A 25750-nucleotide genomic window follows, 5' to 3' on the forward strand; every position below is an offset into this window, starting at 1 on the left:
GGAGGCAAATTTTTGGTGAATAACAGCTGCATCGAAATGTGGATGCTGTCGGTCACCATGGAGATGTATACATTCGATGAGCTGCTGGGAACTGATGAGAGAAAAAGTCGTGTCTGGGATTCATCTGTGGTAATGCAGACATTGTGCCAGTGTTTTAGTGGCGACAAGAAACCACTGGGCACAACAGAAATGTGAAGATCAGTGAACGTACCGAAGTATGCAGCGTTAAAACTGGTTGGCCTGCAACTTGAATGTGGAAAAGATTTATCACCGACCAAAATATGCTTCTTGAAAGTAATTGGCCTGGGAATTGAGCATAGAAAAAAATATACAAACAACCAAACTTGATCAACATGGAAAATAAGTAGACTATAATTTCAAAGAGGATAAAAAGAATACTCAAAAGAACAGTAATTTTCTATAACAAGTCATCGAAAAGATTATAAATAATTTTGCTCCGAAGTCCCATTGTTCATTTAGTAAAAAAGATGGCTGGTTTTTGTAATGCGCATAAATCTGTGTCCTCGAGGGTGTTTAGCAAGTTCTCTTGAGGGGCACTGTACAGAATCCTAAAATTATTTTTGGTAAAGCCTGCCAAGTCATCAAATCTGTACATCTGCATGGCGACTGACAGCGTCCGCTTTTCAATTCATCAGTGATTTACTGAAACGTCGTCTCCACAGCCACCAACAACATTGGGCTATATCTATTATACGTTTGATTTATCGCCTGCTTACTTCGGATCTATCACATCGATATTCTTCGTGCCGTCCCATGACAACCAGTGACATTGCTTTCAATTACATTTGCAGCAGTCGTGTTCCCAAAATTTTTATGTACTTTTACGTACTGCCTACAGAGGGCAACTATCCTTCCCGTAACTGATCGTTATGAGTTCCTGTATTTACGTTTTATCATTGTTTTACTGATTAACTTTCGTTCATAGTAGTTAATGCCAATATCATTTAATGTATTATTCCTGTGTTTATTCTCATATATATATAATGTTAATACTTTGACACATTTTTACCTTGCATTTAGCCTCTTTGACTCCTACTGATGCAGTGTGGCAGCCAATGGGCGTAGCTTCTCCTGTTTAACATATACTGTACTCACGCTACTCAGCAGTCGACAATAATGCCTTTGCACATCTAGTTTGTACTCTGCCTACCACCTCCACTCACTACATAGGGGTATATAGCCTTCGATTAATTTTGTTTCATTTTATTGATACTAGTTCTTAATTTTCATTATTTTTGTATCCCTCTAAGTTGTAAAATTATTTGTATTTCAGAGGTTGGTCTGAAGATGATCATAATTGATTGGAACTGGTTATCATTTTAATAAGTATGTTACATGATCAAGTCTGCTTTACAACTTTTTTAATCACTTTGTCTGGTTTGGGTCATAATAAGTTCACATTATCTTCACCAACGTCTTTGGAATTATGGAATATATCTAGCACAAATAAAAGACAATGACTTTCATATGATGGCCGAGACAAAAATACTTCTGAATCTGATCCTGGTTTTCTACTGCAATATCGTCAAATATGATAACTTAGTTGGTCTCTACTTTCTTGGGGGATGGAATATCACTCGATTACTGAACTTCTGTCTATGCTCTGCAAAATTTCTTATAATAGCAGCTGTTTGGCTGAAGTAATGTTTGTGAGAACATATTAACATGCTCGAATTGGACTCCCTCAGGATATGTTAGCAATGATAGGACAATGGTCTTCCAACAGTTGGTTGGCCCAATAACTGTAGCATGTATATTATTGGGAAGTGGACGTCCATTCTTCTTATTGTTTTCAGTCTTGTTTATTGCAGGGCCAATCAGTTACTAGGGCCATTCAATAATTAAAGAAACAAATTGGTCTGGCGAAAAAAACTGTTGTAGGGCAAGTTTGGTACTTTTATGGCTTTAAGTTGGCATCACTGGGATGAGCCCTGATCAACTGATGCATCAGCATTGTTTTGTTTATAACCTCACAAATACGTTTCAAGAAGGCGAGTCCGCTTAGAAATGTCCAAATTGGTTGAACAACGTTCTGTTATTCCAATGAAATGAACACCCTTAGCTGCTTACAGGCGTTAACATACGTCAATGGGGACAGATGAAAATGTGTGCCCCGACCGGGACTCGAACCCGTGATCTCTTGCTTACATGGAAGACGCTCTATCCATCTGAGCCACCGAGGATACAGAGGATAGCGCGATTTCAGGGATTTACCTCTGGCACGCCTCCCGCGAAACCCACATTCTCAACGTATTGTCCCGCACTACATTTGTAGTGCCCCCGCCCATTATACTCATTACTCGCGGCGCGTTGCCGATTCCCGTAAGAGTTCGGGCACTGGTTGTGCATTCGCACAGAAGGAGAAGATGGTCAAGTGGCCGGTGAGCCTTAACTATATATATACTAAGATGGTATCTGTTCTTTCGGACATGTCAACGGGGACAGATGAAAATGTGTGCCTCGACCGGGACTCGAACCCGGGATCTTCTGCTTACAGGCGTTGACATACGTCAACGGGTACAGATGAAAATGTGTGCCCCAACCGGGACTCGAACCCGGGATCTCCTTCTTACATGAGTATAATGGGCGGGGGCACTACGAATGTAGTGCGGGACAATACGTTGAGAATGTGGCTTTCGCGGGAGGCGTGCCAGAGGTAAATCCCTGCAGTCGCACTATCCTCTGTGTCCTCGGTGGCTCAGATGGACAGAGCGTCTGCCATGTAAGCAGGAGATCCCGGGTTCGAGTCACGGTCGGGGCACACATTTTCATCTCTCCCCGTTGACGTATGTCAACGCCTGTAAGCAGCTAAGGGTGTTCACTTCATTGTAATTTCATTCTAAACGAGCTGCATGGTCACCGATGGTATCTGTTCTTTCGGACATGTCCGAAAGAACAGATACCATCTTAGTATATGTATGTTCTGTTATTCATTTTTTTACTTGCTGAAGGCGAGAAACCAGTGAATATATACTATAGAATGTCTAAAGTTTATGGTGAAGGTTGTATGAATCGTTCAAATTTTTACAAGTGGGTAGAGCAGTTAAAAAATGGTCGCGACTTAGTGACTGACGAACACCGTTCTGGTCGACCAGTTGCAGTTTCAACTCCATCATTTGAAAGTCGAATTGATGACATTATTAGTGCCGACCGTCGTGTGAATGTGGAAATAATAGTTGATAAGAGTGAAGTTAGTACTGGTACAGTTCATAACATTATCTGTAAAAAGCTGAAGTATTGCAAAACATGTGCAAGATGGCTCCCGAAGGAGTTGACACGGCTACACAAGGAAACAACGTAGAGAGTGTGCAAAGAGCTAAAGGAACATTATGAAAAAGAAGGTGAGCACTTCCTCAACAAAATTTTAACTTGTAATGAAACTTCGGTTGATTATTACGAGCCACAAACAAAAAGACAAAACATGGAATGGAAGCACACCAGCTCACCTGTCCAGAAAAAATTCAAAACCCAAGCATCGGCAGGAAAAGACATGTTGACGTTGTTTAGGAATGCTGAAGGTCCAGGTTTTTGTGATTATCTCGAAGAGCAGCGTACAGTGAACAGCTAGTACTATTCGGATTTGCTTTTACACAAGGTGAAGCCAGCCATGAGAGAGACGTCGTGGATCTCAGAGGAGATGTGCGATTCTCCAGCAAGACAATGCACATCCTCATATTGCTCAACTAACCAGTAAAACCATCGATAAAAATGAACTCGGAAGTACTGCCTCATCCCCCTTACAGTCCTGATTTAGCACTTAGTGATTTCCATTTGCTTGGTGCACTGAAGGAGGCATTACAGGAGAAGAGGTTCCAGGACAATGATCATGTGAAAAAGTGTGTGGGAAATTGGTCCAAACATAAAGATAAAGAGTTCTCTGCAGCCGGAATAAAGAAAGCTTTTAGCCTGTTGGAACAAGTGTATAAATGTTCAAGGAGATTATGTTGAAAAGTAGAAAAAGTACTGTTTTGTAAAACTAAACTCTTTTTTCTTCAGACCAAATTGTCTCTTTAATTATTAAATGACCCTCGTATTATGAGGCTCTTGTGGCAAGGGTTTTCGTCCACTTGGTCATGGCAATGACTATGTATTTACAGTAGCATATAGACTATTTTATAGTTTTCATTTATAAACACTTTAATGTAGTAGCATATATGAGCACACTTAAATGTGAGTGTAGTAACTCTGTGCCTACATCTGCCATGGTTGGTTTGCACTTATTAACCAGCTTTGACAAACAACATGAACTGTAAAGTTGAGCGATGGTTTCTTCCTATGGATAAGGAGTTTTGAGTGCTGTCTCCAACAGATTGCTCCATATTCTCTGGTAGAATCGATGGACACACACAGTTTCCAGCTTAATAAACAGTCTAGACTCTAGAGCAAGCTGAATCGTTAACTGGTGTCCTCTTCTAAATATATGTACTCTCTCTCGTTAGACTGCTTAGTTGTTGTGGGAAGCCACCTGCAGAGATCTTATTTTCACCCGGTGTCGCTGATGGAGAATGGGTTTTTCCGTTGAACGAGGCAATTTGCGTTGATGTCTTGCTTAGATATATCAATTCATTTGTGGCAACACGACTTTGGTATCACCATACTAGGGATTTTTGGAAACCACCACCAGACAGAGACTCATGGCTGAACACCGTTTGCATACTGATGTGTTTGCTGCCACAGATGTGAAGCCTGTAAATCCCCTAAAATAAATTCAACATCATTTCGGGTGGTATCTCCTCATGTGAAGGCTGCCCTGCTTTCTATTTTGACAGACTTACACTTCGAGTGTTCTCACATGACTGTATGAGTGAATTACATGTAAACAGCCAGACTAGTGGCTAGTGGGACTTATCTGCTAAATCAGCCCAACCACTGTTGGTATTCACAGCAGCAACAGCAAGATGAGTCATACGACTGCTGGGCACATGCACTTCATCACTCAGTGCTGCCCAGCACAGGTAGTAACGATGACACTTGATATGTAGCAACACTTTGTGTAATACTTTTTTTACATGCTTCTTATTTGGATAAACTCAAGAATAAAATATTTGATTAAAAGTATTGGGTTGATGAGGGGGGAAATAAGATCACTTTTGTAGGAGATATTTTTTATTTACATATGTATATACATTCCATTATTCAGTTCTACAATATTTTGCAAATAATTGGTTATTAAAGACCTTATATTCAAAATGAATCGTGTTCAGTCGTTTAGGAACAACGACATATACAGGTATTTCGTTTGTAAATTACGCATCTACAGATTTTCTTCTTATGGGGTCAACTGTTGTAGATATTGGTGCTGAGGAAGAGGAATACAAGCATTTATACATCGTTCTAATCGCCTCATATTTAGACTAGGATTAGTAAGTAGTCTATAATGTCATAATTCTCAGCTCTGATGTTCTGGCGCCAGTGACATAAACTGTCTGCGATGATCATTAACATACAGTATTATTCATGCAAATTGACGACACCTTTGTGTTTAATGTGTATGCACGTGTCTCCTGAAGTTATATTCAGTATTATTATTTCATATTTATCGACTTTAGTCACCTTCCTTCCAAACATATTGACGTTAATAGGAGTAAGTGCTGTGCTTGACTTGGTCGTCATCTTTCTTTCATTGTATTCCATCATACTGCACACGTAGTCCCACTTGTCCCATGTATACTGTACTCTAGTACTGCTCCATTGGACAGTCTCCAATTCAGGTAATATGTCAGAATCACTATGAGGGGCCAAGTGTCAATTCACAGATTTAAATTCACTAGCAGTCAGATTGTAGGTATCGGTGAAAGGCAGTATTCTGGAACCACTGAATAGAGCCTCTTACAACAGCTGCTGCTCTTATGGCTGTGACGGTGCAGGACAGTCTGATAAACTCAGAAGAGTGCCTGAGGGGTTGCTGTGGTCGTGCAGACAGTAGTAAGTCGAACAACTGTATGTCCTGGTGCAGCATTTCCGCTAGTACAGCATCAGGGACCTGTTGTGCTGTTGGAACAAAATACAGTATGTAAGTTTAGTACTTATGATTTTAATAATAACATTTTTTGGTAATACAAATAAGGGGTGGACTATAGTACTTACTCTTCTTCTGATTGATAGCTCTCTGCTGGCGTTTTGTAATGCTTTCGCTACATTGAACAAAGTGTGTATGACAACGCTTATGCAACTGGATATACACTGATCTTTATAAACCACTGACCTGGTACCAATATAAACCCATCCAGGCGATAGCAGCCTCACCTGGCGAAGACTGATTGCTAGCCAGAAACACGCACAGTGCATGTAATATCAATAAGCGTGCTGTCCGTGTATAGAGTGGGAAAGGCTCTAAATCAGTTCGAGGTGTTTAGGAGCACATTACTTTCCAGCAGTTGTTGCAATCCTAAAATAGCATGAACACCTCGAACTAATTTATAAGCGTAACATGATGCCATAGGAGCAACGACGTATATGAAATAATCTGTTACCAAAATCATCCATAAAATAGCTGAAAATGGCCTAATTGTACAATCGTACAGGAAATAATGAAAGTGGCACCTGAAGGCTTCAAGAAATTATTCAAAAAAGATAAGTTACAGTTGCAATACAAATAACAGATCTTTAGGAAATGAGAAGCAATGCAAAGAGCTACGTAAAATATAAACAATATTGCACCTAAGGGTAAACTAAAAGTATCGGATGGATGAGAAAAATCTAACGAAACAAATATTCCTGTGTTTCAGGTAAAAGAAGTCAAAAGTGACATGGCTTACAGAAATAAGATAAAAACTGTAGAGCAATAATATCGAAGAATAGTAAATAATGGAGAGAATCCCTTTTAAAGATAAAATGCTAAACCTACAAGGACTTATAAGTAGAACGAATAAGATATCAGGAATAATATGAGCGAAAGAACGGAAAAGAAACACGAGGAGAAGATGTAATAGTACTGGAAAAACGGGGAACAACAAAGAAACACCAGGAAATGAACATTTTATGTGACCCTACCTGGTCAGTAGGAAGATAAAAAAATAGTAAGCAAAGCTCATAATGAATCACTTCCAGTGGAACTGCCCACGAATTCACGAGAGGATATTCCAAGATACACATGCCCAAAGACTTTTTTCTGCACACTTTACTTTTACTATAAAACGCTTTTTATACAAATTACTTTCGCTGAATAACAATTTTTGTTGGTGTTACAAATACACGGCGTATCAGTTCGAGGTGTTCACGCTATTTTAGGATTGCAACAACTGCTGGAAAGTAACGTGCTCCTAAAATATCGCGAACACCTCGAACTGATTTATGAGCATAACATGATGAATTGGAGCAACGACGTATATGAAATAATCTGTTATCAAAATCATCCATAAAATTCTTGAATATGGCCTAATGCCGTAATTGTACAATCGTACAGGAAATAAAGAAAATGGCAGCTGAAAGCTTCAAGAAAGCATTCAAAAAATTCATTGAAGCTGCAGACCCTACGCAATGAAAATGTTACTTATTTAATAACCTGTGTTTCAGGTACCTCATTTCTGTCCAACTTACAATTCATCTTTAAGAATTCGCGTACATATAAATACTCTGGCCTTACTTTTGTGGAATAGTGTTTTAGTTTTGTTGTTCTAGAGAGACATTTCTCGCTGTAAACATTTATAGTTACTCCATATCCTCTTTGTATATATTGAAATTTTTTCTAATCTTTTCTGCTGTGTAGTTGCTCCAAGATAATAAATTGACTATTTTCTGTTTCCCTCCAGGTTGTTTGGTGCCTTTTTTTATAAATGTCATAAATTTTCATTATTTGGATTCGCAGCTATCGTATTGTCACATTCAACAGTTCATAAATTTTGAATATTCCACCTGAAATGTTGACACCAGTTGTGTTGGCTGTTCTTTCCATAAGATTTGGTTGAGTAACTGCTTCTCTCATATTTTGTAGAATTACTGTAAAATTGTCTGCAACAGTCAGGCAGTTTATCTTCTTAGAAACTAATTTCCTTTCCAAAACCAGCACTTTTTTTCTAAAAGACACTTAAATGTTAGAAGAGATAACCTATCCCCTTGCCTAACATGGGTTTTCATTTCAAATGGCTGAGAAGTTTCTCCTACAAATTTTACTTTAGTTATCGCATTTATAAGAATTTGGCAAATTATGTGTGCTAATTTTGTTTAACACCAAATTCTCTAATGATTTCTCTATCTACAGAATTTTGCAGCAAATTTGCAATAAATAGTTCGAAATTTGTAAATAAATAAAACCTTTTGCCAATTCATGCAATATCTAGCAGTGTATGCATGTAGAAGCCACACATCTGCAATGATTCAAACCGAATGACTACATTTTTGATCATCATGCCAACCGTAGATGCTGGAATAAGGATGTATTACTTGTCTACCATTATACAGTAAATATCGAGTCCTTAAAAGTTCGATTATTTTGAAATTCTTGACTCAAGTTCCCTAATTTGTACCAATGCTAAGGACCACTGCATATAAAAAAGAGTAATGCCAAACAAGGAGGTTTAAGATTTCGTATTAGCATAAAGCAAACTCTGTGTTATTTTTGTATCTATGATGATAATACTTGTGAACTTTAATAACATTTTGGATGTTTTTAATAACCGTGTACAGAGCAGCACAGTAGATTAATCATCAATGCGTCTTTAGGTGGTACTTAACGAATGCTATAAACTGATAGAGCGACGTTCTGGATGAATGTATTTATTTATCCGTCGGCATTAACAAACAACATCAATGCAATAATATCAGTGAATGAGTAATGTAAAAAAATAAGTAATAACACACCACAGCATGCAGTTAAGGTCTTTTTTTCGTACATTAATTATCCTTTTATCTCCATATTTTCACGTTTGTTTCAACCCTCATTACCCTAATGCAATGAAATCAGTGAATTATAACGAACTTTTGGCAGCAGCAAAAGAAACACAATGAAGAATAGATGGAAAACGGTGCTACATGCAGGATGAATCACTAAAACTTACACCGCAAATATTGCGGAAATGGAAAATGCTACTGATGAGCAGAAGGTACTTTTCAAAATACGGTATCTCGTAAACGACACGCACTAGAGTCTTGCAACAAACACCTCTCACATTCTAATTGACCCTACTTTAAGTTTTTTAATGTCAACAGGCATTGTCCCATTGAAAAAATATATGTTTGCTCAAAAAATACACTTTCTAAATGTTATTACAATCAGTTGATAGGCTAACAATATGAGCCCCTGACAAGCAATTAATTCTGTGAAGAAAGCGCGTCAGTAGAAATTTCCCTTTTACGCAATATTTAAGTTGCAAGTTTTTGGTGATTACCCTGTATACGAATTTTTAGGAACATTTTTATAGAATTTATCACAGATGATCAGATCTACACAAAATTGTAAGTATTAAATGATCATTTCATGAGCGAGCATTAAAATAACTGTGTCATGTTTTATACGAAAATGTTCAATGTATTAGCGCCTATTAATATCGTTTTGTCACTATAATTGGCGTACTGGTCGGAAAATTTTGAATTTTCTGCAAATTGCTGTGACTAGCTTAACTGACAATTGCAGTGGTTAGGAGGCATCAATGGAAGTTGGACATAATGAGAAGCGAATGTAGTGAGACGCTGTGGATTAGAGTAGTACAGTGGGAGCTCTATTTGGGACGCAGTGAGGGAAGGAGGTGGCGTCTGGGATGCAGTGAAGGAAGTGCTTCGTGAGACACGGTGCAGAGAGGTCTCGTTTTTACTGCTGTGAGGAAAGGACTCGCTTCTAGGTAGCGATGCAGTGAAATGTTGCACATGGATTTCTGGGCGGCGAATAGCTGCTTCTGTGCACAGTGGGCGCACCTTGAAATTCCGCGAATGACGCCCATTATACACTTAGCAAAATGTGTCTATCTTGTTGACAGGCTGTGAAACAGTTTAGCAAAGAACTTTACTTACGATTCGTAAAATTGCAACTTTATTTAGGGGTTGTAATAAAATCGTATTTAAGCCCTCGCTTACTATTTTTAATTGATGATGGGAAAACTCTGTTAAATATTTATTGAGAAACAATTAAATCACTCCAGGTACAATAAAATATTTCACGCAGTTGATATTTTGCAGTAAGTTTATAAATTGTATATATCACTGGAACTATTTTCCATCGGCCTACGTTTGTACTTAGATTGATAGATAGGAAGGTCAAAGGCTTATAAAAATCGATCGTACATTTGGTTCCATGCCTTCAACCTCGCAAGCAAGCAATAATTTAAAACGGATGCAAGGTTGCAGTATGCACTCACCTCCAGACACCACTGCTGTCCGTCTCCTTGATCTGGTTGGTGAGGTGCTCCAACATGGCGGCGTTCACAGACGTGTACCAGTGCAGCACCTCGGGCAGCGTGCTCTCGTCTGAGTAGGTCTTACGCCTGAAACGACACCGTTCGAAACTTTCAGGGTACCGAAATAGGCGACTCACAATAAACACGCACATCAGGCACAGCATGAGGCTTGTCAGCTAGTGAACTGAGCATTTCACACATAGCAGCGGCTACAGATAAGAAGACGGGAAAAAGAGAAAAATCTTTTACAAAACCCAAGAAACAGTAATTAGTCGACAGAACGAAGTACAATGTAAAGATACAAAAAACTCATAAGGCTGCTCTAATTCTACCCCTTTTCTTTGGTGTCTCTGTCTCATGACAAGTTTCAACTGGAGGCGCTCCATTGTGTCCTGTTCTGAGTGTCTTCCTTCATCTATTTGTATGTTCCTCCATTCTTAATGTCGCATAGAAATCCAGTACTCTCCCCTTCGTTTCATTCATTCCTTCCACTTTTCCCTCTATAATACCTTGTAGAGTCAGTTCCCACGTTTGAAACGTCCCCCTAGAAAAATTATACATGACTGTGCTTAAACTGACACACAATATTTTTAGCCCAACGCAATCTGACTTTTAGTAATCCCTACAAAAGAATGGCCCTGACTAACATTAACCTATACCTTTCACGAATTCTTACCTCACAAAAATCTTCGTTACTAGAACTACTGCAATACAGCGAGCGCCAATATTGCCAGCTAAATAAAAGATTCTAACTACTGAAGTCACTAACTACTGATAGGCATATTTAGCATATGAAAGATTTTGATAGAGAACAAACAATGTATTTACCTTAAAGGTGTTCAAAAGTCATAATATATATCAGTTCATGACATCCAGTCTTACAAATTTACTGTCTCTGTCCAGATCATCCGCTCTCAAAACTCCGCCATCTCACTCCCCACATCCACCACTGCTTGCGGCTCACCTCCAACTGCGCAACGCTACACGCTGTTAACAGCCAACTGCCCAACACTACAATAGCAAACAACAATGCAAACTAGCCACAGACTGCAAACAGCACAGCCAGTGATTTTCATACAGAGCGCTACGTGGCGTTAACAATAAGAAAACATAAACAGCCAACTTACACGTTGTACACGACCCAGTGAAGACTCTTTTTCCTCTTTCTGATCCTCTTTCCTCGCCTGTTTCCTTGATTACTGCTTCATACTTAAGTCTGTCAGTTCGCTTCACCTTAGACGTTCTTCTCTGTTGTCCCATTTGAAAACTTTCTGGATATCTGTCCTCTTCCTTTTTAGCTCCTAAGATTCGCTTCTACGAGTGTATAGCATTACGATTGCTTCACCTTTTAAAATCTTCTCTTCCCCGTGGACATCATCCTCCTTATTTCTTCAGTATAAATTTCGTTCCCTGTCGTTATACTTCCTAGGTACAGAAAGAATCACACGTGTTCTATCTTTTCCCCGTCTAAGATTATGTTAACTGTCGTTTTCTTCTTAATTATTCTCACAACTTTTGTTTCTTCGATGTTTATTTTCATTCCATACTCCTCGTCCCTTTTTACAATACACTTCAACGTCTGCTGTAGCTCCTGATTCCGCCAGTGCTTCTTGGTCCTCCCCGTATTTTATAAGCTAGTTCTTTTATCAACAAGGAAGGAAGGTCAGTGGTTAACGTCCCATCGACAATGAGTTCACTGGAGACAGTAAACAAGCTTGGATGGTTTTTTTAAGGATGAGGAAAGATATCAAACGTGCCCTGTTAAAGGAACTATCATGGAATTTGCCTGGAGTGACGTAGGGACATCATAGAAAACCTAAATCTGGATGATCGGAAGGGTATTTGAACCATCGTCCCCCAACTGCGAGGTCAGTGTGCTAACCACTGTGCCACCTCGCTCGGTTTTATCCATTCTCCTCCAGTTACAATGCCTCTTGCGTCCTAAAGGCCTTACCTATTAGCTGTCTCCTGAACAGCTTCGGTGACATGAGCATCCTTGCCAAACACCCCATCCAATGCTCATCTTCTGCGTCTGCTCATTCTCTACTTAGTTTTCGCTTTGTGTACATCTCCTTTAATAAATTTCTGTCTTTCCAGCCTGTACTAGTATCCTTTAAAATGCTCCGCAGTATACTACAGCTGGCTCTATTGCATACCATCTCCGAATCGCTGAAACAAATTACACCTCCTTGTTCAGTCTATCACGCCTATATATTGGCACTTATATATTTACAAGTCTAGCTTAACAAGGCTCTCTGGAATCATCTCGGCATTTGCAAGACATAATTCTGGGTAATGAAGGGAAGCTTAAATCAGGACTGCCAGATGGCAGGGTAGAGTGTCGATCCTTCCTGATACTTGCTTTTGACGATTTTTTAGCGACAAAACAGCCTTTTTCAGTAACTGAAAGATGTGCACGTTAATGAAGCTGTATCAACATATTTATGGAAAGCGTGTATTAGTGTAAAACAAGCGAAACATTCGGAATGTAAGATGTTAGTCACATTATGGAAGACACAGAAAAAGACGATTTTGGATGCTAGTTGTGTGAACCAGTGACTGTAAAACGAGGTTAGTTGCATAGATCACGTTACAGATCTCCACAAGGATCTCTTACGTTCGACATTGGTTTGCGGCTTGGGGGACGGTGGGGTTGGGGAGGGGGGAGGGATATGGGGAACTTGGCACCATCTTCGTTGCGCGTCTACCTCAGGGCTCAAGACACGGGCCTGCGTTATTCATGGCTGAGGTCGGATAGACGGCGCCACAGCACGCTGCAGGCGGCGAAACAGCCTGCTCTGCGATGCGGCGCCTCCAGGAAAAGAGTGTCTTTGTCTCCTCGAGGCACTTACTCTTAGGAAGCTCGCAGGAACGTAAAGCCTGCCGAATGTTGAAGCGCTGTCTGCATCGCGTTCGCCCTGCAAATTCGGATTGGGGCATCTGTCTGTGAAGGACTGTGCCCCCCAATTAAAAGGTGAAACGAAATAACTAGCTTTGTCTTTATGCTGAAAAAAAATTTACCCTCAATAATAGATATGGTGTGGCACCGTGTATGGTCACATTGCACAACATCTGGTAATGTTTAGCTCATTTATTTTGTACTTCGTAGGTCAAATTTAGAACAGATACTGTGATGTGAATCATGGAAATTGAAAAAGTAAGTTTATAACAAAATTTCAACCTTTACTGGTACGTATGTGGATACTTAAATCTGATCAGGAATTATTCTATGGTATTGAAGCCGTATTAAGGAGAAACAAGCTTCGTCTCCAGTTGAAAAAAGTTATACTATTTGTCAGACGTTTCTTTTATTCGTAGGTAGACTGAAAATTAGTTGTACAGCTGTGTATTTCACTTCCTTGTGTGCCAAAGTTGTAATTACTCAACAAGAGTGCAGACTATAATTCCTTCTAGAATTGTATCTATATTAACCAAATATTCTAACAGACCATAAAGCCTTATTTAATATTTCCTGTATTGGTAACTTGTTAGTGTTATCAACATTATAGTCGTCCACATAAATTATTATCAGAGAAAGGATCAATCGAAAGACCTCATATTGCTCCTCTTAGACAAAATTAATTTGTCCTATAGTTTTCCACTTAGTGAAGTCGATCACTGAATTGTTTTTAAAATACACAACTGTTGCTGCCCAGGCCTCTGTGTTACACTCAGACCATTTACCAACCGAAAGGGAAATCGACATTGTAACTCATTTCGAAAGTTTTCCATTGGGTATAGGTCGGGACTTCGGGAGCCAATCCAGTTCACGAACGTAACTGTCCAAAAACCACTGTCCCTCCGACGCTGTTGTAAAACACAAATAATCATCGTATCTGAGCTGTTCCTCCACTGCACACAGTATACAGCGCTGTACAGTGTGTTAATATTTTTGCGCAATTAGCACTCTCTTAAGGTGACGTCCATTAATTAATAGAGCTAAAAATGAGGGCGGGGGGAGGTGTAGAAGTCCTGCAAAATCCCACTAAATCTCCTGTAAAGGGAGGGGGACAATGAAATTCTCACGTCAACTTTTCAGAGAATACACATCATTATAACGGATAAAATTTCATTTTTTGAAATTAATCATGAGCATAGACAATGTTAACGTACCCACCAATCCTTATGGCCTCTCTAAAATGAACGGAATGGTTTACACGCGTGTATGCCTGGGAATACCTGATTTAAAACATTTGCCGCGCTAGTGTCAGATTTCATTCGGACAAGTTCCCTGCTGTGCCAGTAGAGATCGTTGTGTGACAGTCAGGAGTCAGTTGGGATATTCTGCAAGGCACATAAAGCCAATGTCATTGTGTTCAACATGAATTTCTCTCGAAACGTTTACACTCCCACGTTAAACGGCATGCCAACAACTCGAAAATGAACGTTCTAGCAAGAACTTAATCGTTTGTGGAAGGAAGTTACGCTGAGGTTCACCGACAAGAATTCTCTTAGTGATCAGATAAATGAAGAGATCGGTAAGCTACATAATCATACAGTTTAAATGAAGGTACAAACAATGTTGTCTTTCATCTGCTACGTAAGTAAAGGTTCAGTGACATCGTGTATAATATATCAATAAAACGTGAAGTTTTTAAGGATCCGTCAAAACGGTTAATACTGTTTTCGCGGAGCCTTTTTGTCCAGTGAACAATGTCATGCAGACTATGTCGGAAAGAAGCCAGTATTCGTTGAAGATCTTATATTTGTACTTAATGTTAAGACGCCCATTAAATGCGCCTCTATAAATCTCGAATCATGCTCAAATTTTAACTTGCATTTGCAGGTGGTCAAGTGAGAAAATCGCTATTTCTGCAGGCCACTGAGAGGTATACTTCCTACCGTGGTTCGCGGACGTTTCATGCTTCCATCTCAACCGACTTTTCAAGTGACGAGAGAACCGACTAGGAACACGGTGGGAAGTCGTTCGCACCGCTCCTGCTTCGGCCATCTCTCCAGGTACACTCCAAACATCTGAGCTATTCCCAAAGGCCTTACTGTTACTAATGCCCATCTCTTTTGATGAATGATTTACCACCCATACCAGATGCTGCAAGACTTGCAGCGTCTACTTTGTTCCCGGTGTAAAGCTGCAGACCCACAGGTCGGTGCTGCACGGAACCCCGCGACCGCCTGTGGTCGTGGTTTGACCAACGCGTGTAGTCACCAGTCGGGGTGACAAGGAGCTGCGCACCTAGGGCAAGCTGCTCGAGGAGGATGTACTGGTAAAAACGTCTAATGACCGTCTTCCTGCACCAAAAGACACGCATGTCACGTGTCCAGTCATTGCAATAGAGGAAACAGTTGGATGACCAGGGAGTGAGTGAAGAATTAGGGAAAATGGTGTCGAAATTGTTTTGTATTTGCTTATTTGCGAAAATTATTTGCAGAAACAACGGTATGTAGAGAGCCATTTGGCAGCTTTCAAGACATTTACTTTAAATGAACTCGTTGTAGGGCACATTAAACGTTATTACCATTTTCGCCTCTAATTTCACAGAACAAAATATAGTATGTAGAAGAGATGTTTGAGGTATTTTTAGTGGTATGAAGCAAAGACATGAACATATCATATAAATTTAAAAATTATGGAGTAAACCTTAGGTGAGGTGGAGGAATGGAGGCCACACCGTATCTCACTAAATCTAACAAGGGTGAAGAGCGCGGGGGGGGGGGGGGATCCAAATTTAGAAAAAAAAAAACCCTCACGCAATTGATGGACGTCACCTAAGCGTAGTAGGAGGATCGACCCTACCCCCAAAAAGCACCCGCATATCGTTAACACCATCTCCTGCTTATTTCACAGCTGGCACTACACAAGATGCTAGGTAAAATTCTCCAGGCATCCTCTTCGATTCTCGCGCTGTATCAGCTGCTTAACCCACAACCGTCGCTGCCGCCGCATCACGGCATTACGCCTTACCTAACGCTGGTTTGACCCGTATTGGAGTAAGCGGTTGTGGTGTGTGGCAAGGCCGCTGACTCGCACATCGTGGTGATGCAGAGGATGCAGAATGGAGCTCTGAAACTCGGTCTGCGCTTCCCAAGACTATATTCAGCTCGTCTGCTGCTCGAAGACTCTGGAATTTCGCATTTGCTTGACGGAATCCGGCAGAGTGCACGTGCCTTCTAGGGAAAGTCGTTTCAATTACACAATCGGCTCATCATGGCACTGGGCCACCAACTACACCACAGGCGGACAAAACGTTGCGCTGACCTGCTGGAAGAATAATTTTCTCCTCTGCAGCCTGAGGTAAACTCACCTCCACACCATAAGAGCCCCATCTTGCAGCGAGAATAATTTACTCTGAAGGAAGATGAAGACAATCATCTCCACAAGTCAGGCAAAACATAAATCCACACCGAGAGGTTCAGCAGAAATAACATTTTGAGGTTTAACCTACACATGCCGAGCAAAGAACGCTCGACAACTTGCGACTTTCTGCAGGCAACCCAGACGCATCCATCATATTGACACATGGTATAGTCTGATTCATCACACCAAATCACTCGCTTCTCGCCATCCACTATCCAGAGGCGCCGCTCTTTACCCCACCTCAAATGTAGATTAGAATGGCTTATGAATAGCTGCTCGATCATTGTACCCCATTCTTTGCAACGCCCTACACACAGTCATTGTGCTAGGTGGACTGCTTCTTGCATTTTATTGCTCGTGAATAATTCCTTCCGCTGAGTTTATGCCGTTTTTTACGACCACCGTCCGCAATGCTTGAGTCCCTATCTGTCAGTACACGAGTTCTGTCTGGTCTTAGTTTAGCTGTGGTTGTACCTTCGCGTTTCTACTTAACAAACACGTCACCAATAGTCCACTTGGGCAACATTACAGGGGTTTCAGTGCCATATAACTTGATAGTAATAGTGACAGTTCTTTTGCATAAGAATGCGTAATCCTTGAAAAAGTGCTCAGAGCTTTGTTAATTAGAATGGAAACGCCTGCTTTTGCTCGTTTATGTTTACCAAAAATCGATGAAATTTCCAAATTTTTCATTCCCTTGTCCCTTCCTTTTTGTTTCTAAATGGCTCTGAGCACTATGGGATTCAGCTTCTGAGGTCATCAGTCCCCTAGAACTTAGAACTACTTAAACCTAACTAACCTAGGGACATCACACACATCCACGCCCGAGGCAGGATTCGAGCCTGCGACCGTAGCGGTCTCGCGGCTCCAGACTGTAGCGCCCAGAACCGCACGGCCACTCCGGCCGGCTTTTGTTCCTGACAGGATAGTTATGTCCACCTTCAGTTGACTAATTTCATTCTCTATTTCGGTGTGTTTATTTGTCAGACTTTGAATGTGCCATGTACCAACTCTCAATGTCCTTTTAGTTGCCAAATAATTGTCTTAAAGAGTTTCTGTCCGATTTCCGAGGCTCCGTTGTAGATTCACAAACTTGTAAAAGTTTTTTGTGGATAATACGATGCTGGCCCGTTGACCCAACCCCAACTTGGAGGACCAGGATTTCATATCAGGGTTTACTCCACTAGGAGTGTTTGCTTCACCACGCCTGTAGAGATCCCCCTTCCCTAGGTGGAACACGTTTCGTCTGGCTCTTCCGTTGAGGCCTGTTCAGCCAGCATAGCCCTCAACTTCGCTGGAGCACGCAAACCCTCCCGCCGGTACTGAATGTACCTTCGATAAGGAAGTGTCCTTGGGAGGGCATGCGTTATTTCGCTACCAAAATAGTAAAATTCCTTTAGATCGTCCTTAATATTGATGTTTAGTTAGATTGTAGCTAAAATGTAAAGAAGATTATGGAACAGTTAGAGATGAGTTGCTATTGATGGAGGCTGGAAGTTAGATGAACTTTTAGAACAGGAAATGAGGAGGTTCTCCCCAGAATCAAAGAGAAAAATGATCAACTAGGACGGTTGGACATGTCGGGGAATAGCTTCCCTAGTACCAGAGAGCACTGTAGAGGGCAGAAACTTCTCAGGGAAGGCGGAATTTCTATTTTAGCAATACTGAATTGAAATTGGCGAAGAAATATGAGTTATTGAAATCTATAATTTGTCCAATTTTAGCCATGAATGAACATTTCCGTTTCCTCCAAGATGTCCTCTTTCCAGTTCTTCCCTAAAGTATGCAGCACTTTAAGATCGTTGTCCATTGCAACAATGTGTCCTGTTGAGTCTATATGCTTCACTATAGGTGACTTGTTAACTTTATCAAATCTGAAACAATACAATATTATCGAAAACGCGTTTTAAAGTGTCTCCCCATTTGGACAACGTAGTATTTGTTGCAGTGACTGCATGGAACTTTGTAAATCCCTGATTTGCTTTTCTCTGCTGGTTGTGAGATGTCATGCATCAAGCTATTCCTTAAGTTGTTTGTGGCAGCGAAGACGATCCCGTTATCTGCGTTTCTGAACAGAACAGCATGACTATTTTGTCTGAAATTACCCTAGAAGTGGCATAGTTATACGAGTATACTTAGGTTTTTTGTATGTTTCGTACGTGGTGGCTAAGTTAATTTGTTTGCTTCTGATTTTTGTTATATGTTCTGAAAGTGCATCTACACTCCTGGAAATGGAAAAAAGAACACATTGACACCGGTGTGTCAGACCCACCATACTTGCTCCGGACACTGCGAGAGGGCTGTACAAGCAATGATCACACGCACGGCACAGCGGACACACCATGAACCGCGGTGTTGGCCGTCGAATGGCGCTAGCTGCGCAGCATTTGTGCACCGCCGCCGTCAGTGTCAGCCAGTTTGCCGTGGCATACGGAGCTCCATCGCAGTCTTTAACACTGGTAGCATGCCGCGACAGCGTGGACGTGAACCGCATGTGCAGTTGACGGACTTTGAGCGAGGGCGTATAGTGGGCATGCGGGAGGCCGGGTGGACGTACCGCCGAATTGCTCAACACGTGGGGCGTGAGGTCTCCACAGTACATCGATGTTGTCGCCAGTGGTCGGCGGAAGGTGCACGTGCCCGTCGACCTGGGAGCGGACCGCAGCGACGCACGGATGCACGCCAAGACCGTAGGATCCTACGCAGTGCCGTAGGGGACCGCACCGCCACTTCCCAGCAAATTAGGGACACTGTTGCTCCTGGGGTATCGGCGAGGACCATTCGCAACCGTCTCCATGAAGCTGGGCTACGGTCCCGCACACCGTTAGGCCGTCTTCCGCTCACGCCCCAACATCGTGCAGCCCGCCTCCAGTGGTGTCGCGACAGGCGTGAATGGAGGGACGAATGGAGACGTGTCGTCTTCAGCGATGTGAGTCGCTTCTGCCTTGGTGCCAATGATGGTCGTATGCGTGTTTGGCGCCGTGCAGGTGAGCGCCACAATCAGGACTGCATACGACCGAGGCACACAGGGCCAACACCCGGCATCATGGTGTGGGGAGCGATCTCCTACACTGGCCGTACACCACTGGTGATCGTCGAGGGGACACTGAATAGTGCACGGTACATCCAAACCGTCATCGAACCCATCGTTCTACCATTCCTAGACCGGCAAGGGAACTTGCTGTTCCAACAGGACAATGCACGTCCGCATGTATCCCGTGCCACCCAACGTGCTCTAGAAGGTGTAAGTCAACTACCCTGGCCAGCAAGATCTCCGGATCTGTCCCCCATTGAGCATGTTTGGGACTGGATGAAGCGTCGTCTCACGCGGTCTGCACGTCCAGCACGAACGCTGGTCCAACTGAGGCGCCAGGTGGAAATGGCATGGCAAGCCGTTCCACAGGACTACATCCAGCATCTCTACGATCGTCTCCATGGGAGAATAGCAGCCTGCATTGCTGCGAAAGGTGGATATACACTGTACTAGTGCCAACATTGTGCATGCTCTGTTGCCTGTGTCTATGTGCCTGTGGTTCTGTCAGTGTGATCATGTGATGTATCTGACCCCAGGAATGTGTCAATAAAGTTTCCCCTTCCTGGGACAATGAATTCACGGTGTTCTTATTTCAATTTCCAGGAGTGTATTTCGTGTTGATGATGCCTGTTGTTATGTGCAATGGATCTGATTGTGATAATTTCTCTCTCATTGTCAGCAGCACTAAGTGGGAATTTCTGTTCTCTGTTTAAGAAAGCTCTGAATGCAGTTTGTTTATATGAAATGGGGTGTGTGGTTAACTTATCAATAACAGTGTCTTTGTTTGTTGGTTTTCCGTGCACACTGATGTTCAGGGTATGGTTAGTACGTGTTACTCTCATGTCTAAAAAGTTTAGTTTGTTATCTTTCTGGTGTTCTATGATGAAGTGAATTTTTTGTGTAAAATATTGAACTTACTTAACAAAGTTTCTGTTTGTTCTTCAGTCCCATTATATGCCGTGATTATTTCATCTATATGTTTGTAGCAGTGCATAGTTTTCTAGGTGATGTCGTTGTTCATGTGCAAAAGTTTATTTTTAATTTGGCTTTAAAAAATTCGTGAGTTTCGCGAAGATAGGACAGGTGCTCGGTCGTGGCCTTGCTCAAGGAAGCAGCCAGATAAGTGCGTGAAATGATTTAAGAAAACCACGGAAAACCGGAATAAGGATGGAAGGACAGAGCAAACTCCATACCTCCGAATATGAAGTCAGTATCTTAACAACTGCGCTGTCTCATTCGGTAGTCCCTGTTGCGTAATGCTCTTTTGAACACCTAGTAACTCTCAATATCAAACATAGTTTTGTACTGCACCACTGAACACAATCTAGGACCACGAACAAGTGTATCTCCATTTTCTTGCCTCAGTCCATTTGGAAAACTGAGTCAGAGTCAACATCCGGTCTGATGAATGACATGCTGAGCTCAGGGGAACGAAAATACACTGTTATCATGTACTCTAGACTGACACACAGCCTTTTATGACCCACGGTACGTCCACGCAGGCCTACACTCAAGATGTCACACCAAAATGTCTATCCCCTCAAAATCGTGTTAATCGTAATATAATTACAGATCATTACATTGTTTCATTATCAGTTATTATTATTATTATTATTATTATTATTATAAAACAGGAATAGACTCATTCATTTATTAACAACTTATTAAACTTAATTCACTGTAGAAAATAGACGTTTCTGATACCAATTTTAAACAAAATAACTCTGCTTATCCTTTCAGTGTGATAGTTGAGCCTGCTTAGATGCACACAGAAGGCTGATTCATAGCTGAATTGTTGACAAGGTAAGTCTCATTTCTTCATCGATGGATTTGAGTTCCTTTTTTGATGTTTTAATTCCAGTCAACGTTGAGAAGCCCACTTCACACAAATATTTAGTTGGAAATGATAAGAACACATTAACTACCAAACCGGAGACAGACAGGTATTCACCGCTTATTGACAATCAAAATATATCCAAAGACGCTTAGAAAAATTTTGATTTCAATGTTCTGTCTGCTTTCGAACCTGCCAGTTCTTTTTGCAAGCATAAACTTCAATTACTCGGAAGAGGTATCGAAGCCGTGAATAGCTCACGAACGCAATCAAATTCTTCAACACCCTCTCCAAAATATTTCTTGAAATTCTTCTGCAAGAATACTAAATTACTTTAATTAAATCCATCAACACCTTATTAACATGAGTAAGGGGCATACAGTTGGGAACTTCACGCATGATCTTTTTCAGTTTCCTGTATCCACAAATGTAACTTATTAATAAATCCTTGAATATTAGCGACCGTAGTCAGAGTATTTGCATTTCTGCCTTACATTTTCCTATTTAGGTCACTTAAGTGAACGAAAGTCTCGGAAAGATATGACAGCTAAGATACCCATTCACGATCCGCAAATAAATCCGCGTACTCATGTGCCACACTACTCAAAAATGCAAGTACATCATCTCTAAGTTCAAACATTCAAGTTATCACTTTACCTCGAGATAACCGCCGTACTTCTGTTTACAGCTGAAGCGTAGTGAATGTGCTGTGATGCCGTTTCGTGGCAGAAAACGCTAAAAAGCCGCTTATTTAGAGGCCGCAGTTTGATGAATTTCACGGCTTTTACTACTTAACCAACCAAAATTTTGAGAGGAGATGGCAAAGACTTAGTAACAAGGGCTTCGCGATGAGTGAAACAATGGTTGGGTGTTAAGTTAGGATTTACTTCGCGTACTTTATACCAACCCTTTCACTCGGCCTATCATAAAAGCGAAACCGTCTGTACAGACACTGAGGCATTCCTCCCACTTTAACTCATTACAGATCAAATATTCATTAGTCGCCCAGTTTATTTCTTTACCAATTTCTCGTTCGGGGAGTTCTTTGCAAAAACATGAATTACTTGTTATTAAATCCCCATCAACATACCTTACGAAGGAAAGAAGTTGGGCATGACTGTCATTATCGGTTGATTCGTCGATATACGTTGAAAACTTACGACTGGTCTTTATTTTTTCCCCCAAAACGTCTTCGATGTCGTTGGACATATCACCAAGTACGAAGCTGACTGTGTCAGCAGAGACAGAAATATTTGAAATTTCAATGGCAGCTTCTGAACCAAGGACTACTTTATTATTTTTTTTAACACACGGCCATTAACGACGTTTCTGCTATTGCGTGTGGGTTTTTGGCCTTTACAATTAGTTCGGCTACCTTATAGCTAGTACCCAGCACTTTATGCAAATCACATACCGACGTAGTCATGCGCTTCACTTGTTTTTTTATTCTGTTCCAACAGCCGACGAAGATTAGTCACATTTTTACTTAACAGGAGTGAATGTTTTGTTAACAATCATCGTTTCAATTTACTGGGAACCATAGCAGCACTACTGAGTTCTTTATTAAAACTCAGCACATGCGAGGACTGGGCATGTTTTGTTAATATATATAAAAAAATTCATAATATAAATAATTATCACTATATTGCCTTTGAAACACTTTCTGTTTTTCTTTCTAGATTCGGTTTTATTTACTTGCACTCGAGGACTGGAACTTATTCATATCGAAAAAAGGAAAATTTAATAACAGTGTAACAAAAATTACTGGTGGAGCAACCACAATATTCGCACTACTGCAGAGCATAGCTGTGATAAAACTAAGATGAAATACTCAAACAATGGAAAGTAAAGGATGGAATAACAACAATATTGTTGAACTGAAATAATGTGTTGTTGTCTGACAATGCGTGGATCCTTTGATGGAGAATGGTGAAAAAAGAGTAGTAAAGCTTTTGAAGCGGCTACAAACTGGAACAAATATCAATACAAGGCAATAAAAATAATGAGAGAAGGACATTTTTGTTAATCTCTGGAATTTTAGGGAAAAGCACTTCAGCTAGCCGCACATAAAAGACGCAGTGTCACGAAGTACTCTCACCGCAACGGCACAGCCGGTGGAGTGGTACATGCGAGAATACAATTAACTTTACAACTAACTTAAGATAAGCAAAGTATAACAATATTAAGTAAATAAATTAGATTTAACTTCTATGAAAATACAAGTTATCATCATGTATTAACCGTTTGACTGCTATAGGTGTGCTTTTTTACTTCTAGTGCAGAGCACGAATTTGTTGTCGCTGTTCTGCTTGTCTAAAGGAAACTGATGAAACAAAATGGTTTTTACACATCTTACAGTCTTTGCTCTATAAGGGACTGACCTTTCTGTTACTCGTCAGAGTTACTGTGCTGCATGAAATTAAGTAAAACATTGTACGAAATTTAAAGAGTTTGCAGAGGTAAAAACACACTTTTCAGATCTTAAATATGGTTGATTTTAGCTCATATATTGCTTCGTATGAAATTTATATAATATACCGAAATTTTGTTTAGAACTGAGAGCCAAACATAATCTCATTTAATTCTCGAGATACTAGTCTTATATCCGGCGGAAAGTCGTGCGTAGCACATCCAATTCCGTTCCTGTCATTGGAAATAATGTGGTCATTATAATTGTCATAATATTAATACTTGAACACGAAAATTGAAGTTCCGATTTTTAATGTTAATTGACATGGAGGCCAATGATCCTCATATAATTCGAAAGGTACTTTGCCATAGATTTGCGCAAAGAAAAGTAATGTGGTATGTTACCGTTAAGAGTGGTAAAAGGAAGTAGAAGCTTTCACATTCATAACACTGATGTTACAGTCTCTACCACGCATTAAAATCTCCAATACCTGAACATCGAAAACTGAAGAGCTACTACCAACGTCTGCCCTGCACACCGATCAGGTGCTATGGTAGAAATGACACACGAAAGTAACAACATTTCTTGAAGTCAAATTCTAGGGGCTTTCATGTTTAATTGGTTCATTTGCAGTAAAACAAGCATGCAGGGCAGTTGCAATGCGACAACTGCTAGGTCGATGATGTTGTCAGCGACGAAAATCAACACATAGTAGTTAAGAAAATTGTAAATAACGCTGTATATGGGCGTCGCTATTTTACCTACTTTTTTGTAAGAGTAACTTTGTGGTCATTTGTTTCCATTACCAGAAAATTTGAAATAAGTTCCCAATTTTTAATTTCTTCATTTTGAATAACTACTACTTTCGACTTCCCTTATATGCAGAGAAAAAGGTTTTTTTTAGTGTATGCCCAGAACGAGAATGCCAACAGGTATACATACCTTATAGAAGTGGTAAAAGGAAGTAGACACATACATGAGAAAAGTTTTCCTTTGTCTCTGACATTGCTACCAAGCTTTAATGCTTAACGATCGGGTGCTATGGTACAAACAACACACGAAAGTAACAACGCATCGTGAAATTGCATTCTGGGGACGCTCATGTTAAAATATTGTAGATCTTTCGCAGTAATACACCCATACTGGACAGCTAAAATGCCGAAACTACTACGTCGTTGGTGTTGTCGACAGTGGAAAGCGAAACGTATTAGCGAAGCCGTTGAGGACAACAAACGCTGTTTATTAGCGTCGTTTTTTCACTTACTTTGGACTAAGAGTAAGGAACTAACTCTGTGGTCGTTTGCCGCCGTCACCAAAAAATTTAGTTTCCAATCTGCAGTATTGTCATTTTGAGTAGCTACAAAGTCCCTTATTATTCGGAAACTATATTTCTGTTGGGATATGCCTCAAAGAAGAACATTAACGGCTCGGACTGAAAGACATTTTTTGTGAAGAGCGAGTAATAGGAATTCTATTCTCGTTCTGAAAGATACATTTAAATGTGCTCTGAACATAATTCCAAGTAATTTTCAGAACTGTAATTGCGGTTTGATGAATTTACAGTGCAGATTTTATAATACAAATGATTTCGCGTCTGAGGTGACTTTAGGCAGTACAGCAGCATTCGTATTGTGTTGTCGCAAGGGAAAAGTTAATTTTGTCGCCATTGACACAAAATTTATTTTTCAATGCAGTGTATCAAAGGCTCTCTTCAAATGACTGAACAATTAATAGAAATCAAAGAATTATTTCAAGAATACAGGTAGCTAGAATGCAGCACTTGCCACGGATCAATTATGCTGCTAAA

The 25750-nt window shown here is 40.7% G+C and overlaps 1 protein-coding gene across 1 annotated transcript in view; it reads right to left on the reverse strand.

Annotated features, from left to right (window-relative positions):
- Positions 1-25750, reverse strand: part of LOC126474185 (receptor-type guanylate cyclase gcy-19) — a 438242-nt gene that overhangs the window by 210953 nt on the left and 201539 nt on the right. The window contains exon 4 of the mRNA XM_050101647.1: positions 10311-10436. Within this exon, the coding sequence (XP_049957604.1) occupies positions 10311-10436 (126 nt within the window). The remainder of the gene's footprint in view (positions 1-10310; positions 10437-25750) is intronic.

This window comes from Schistocerca serialis, chromosome 4, assembly GCF_023864345.2.
Source record: "Schistocerca serialis cubense isolate TAMUIC-IGC-003099 chromosome 4, iqSchSeri2.2, whole genome shotgun sequence".
In the NCBI taxonomy this organism is placed as follows: Eukaryota; Metazoa; Arthropoda; class Insecta; order Orthoptera; family Acrididae; genus Schistocerca; species Schistocerca serialis.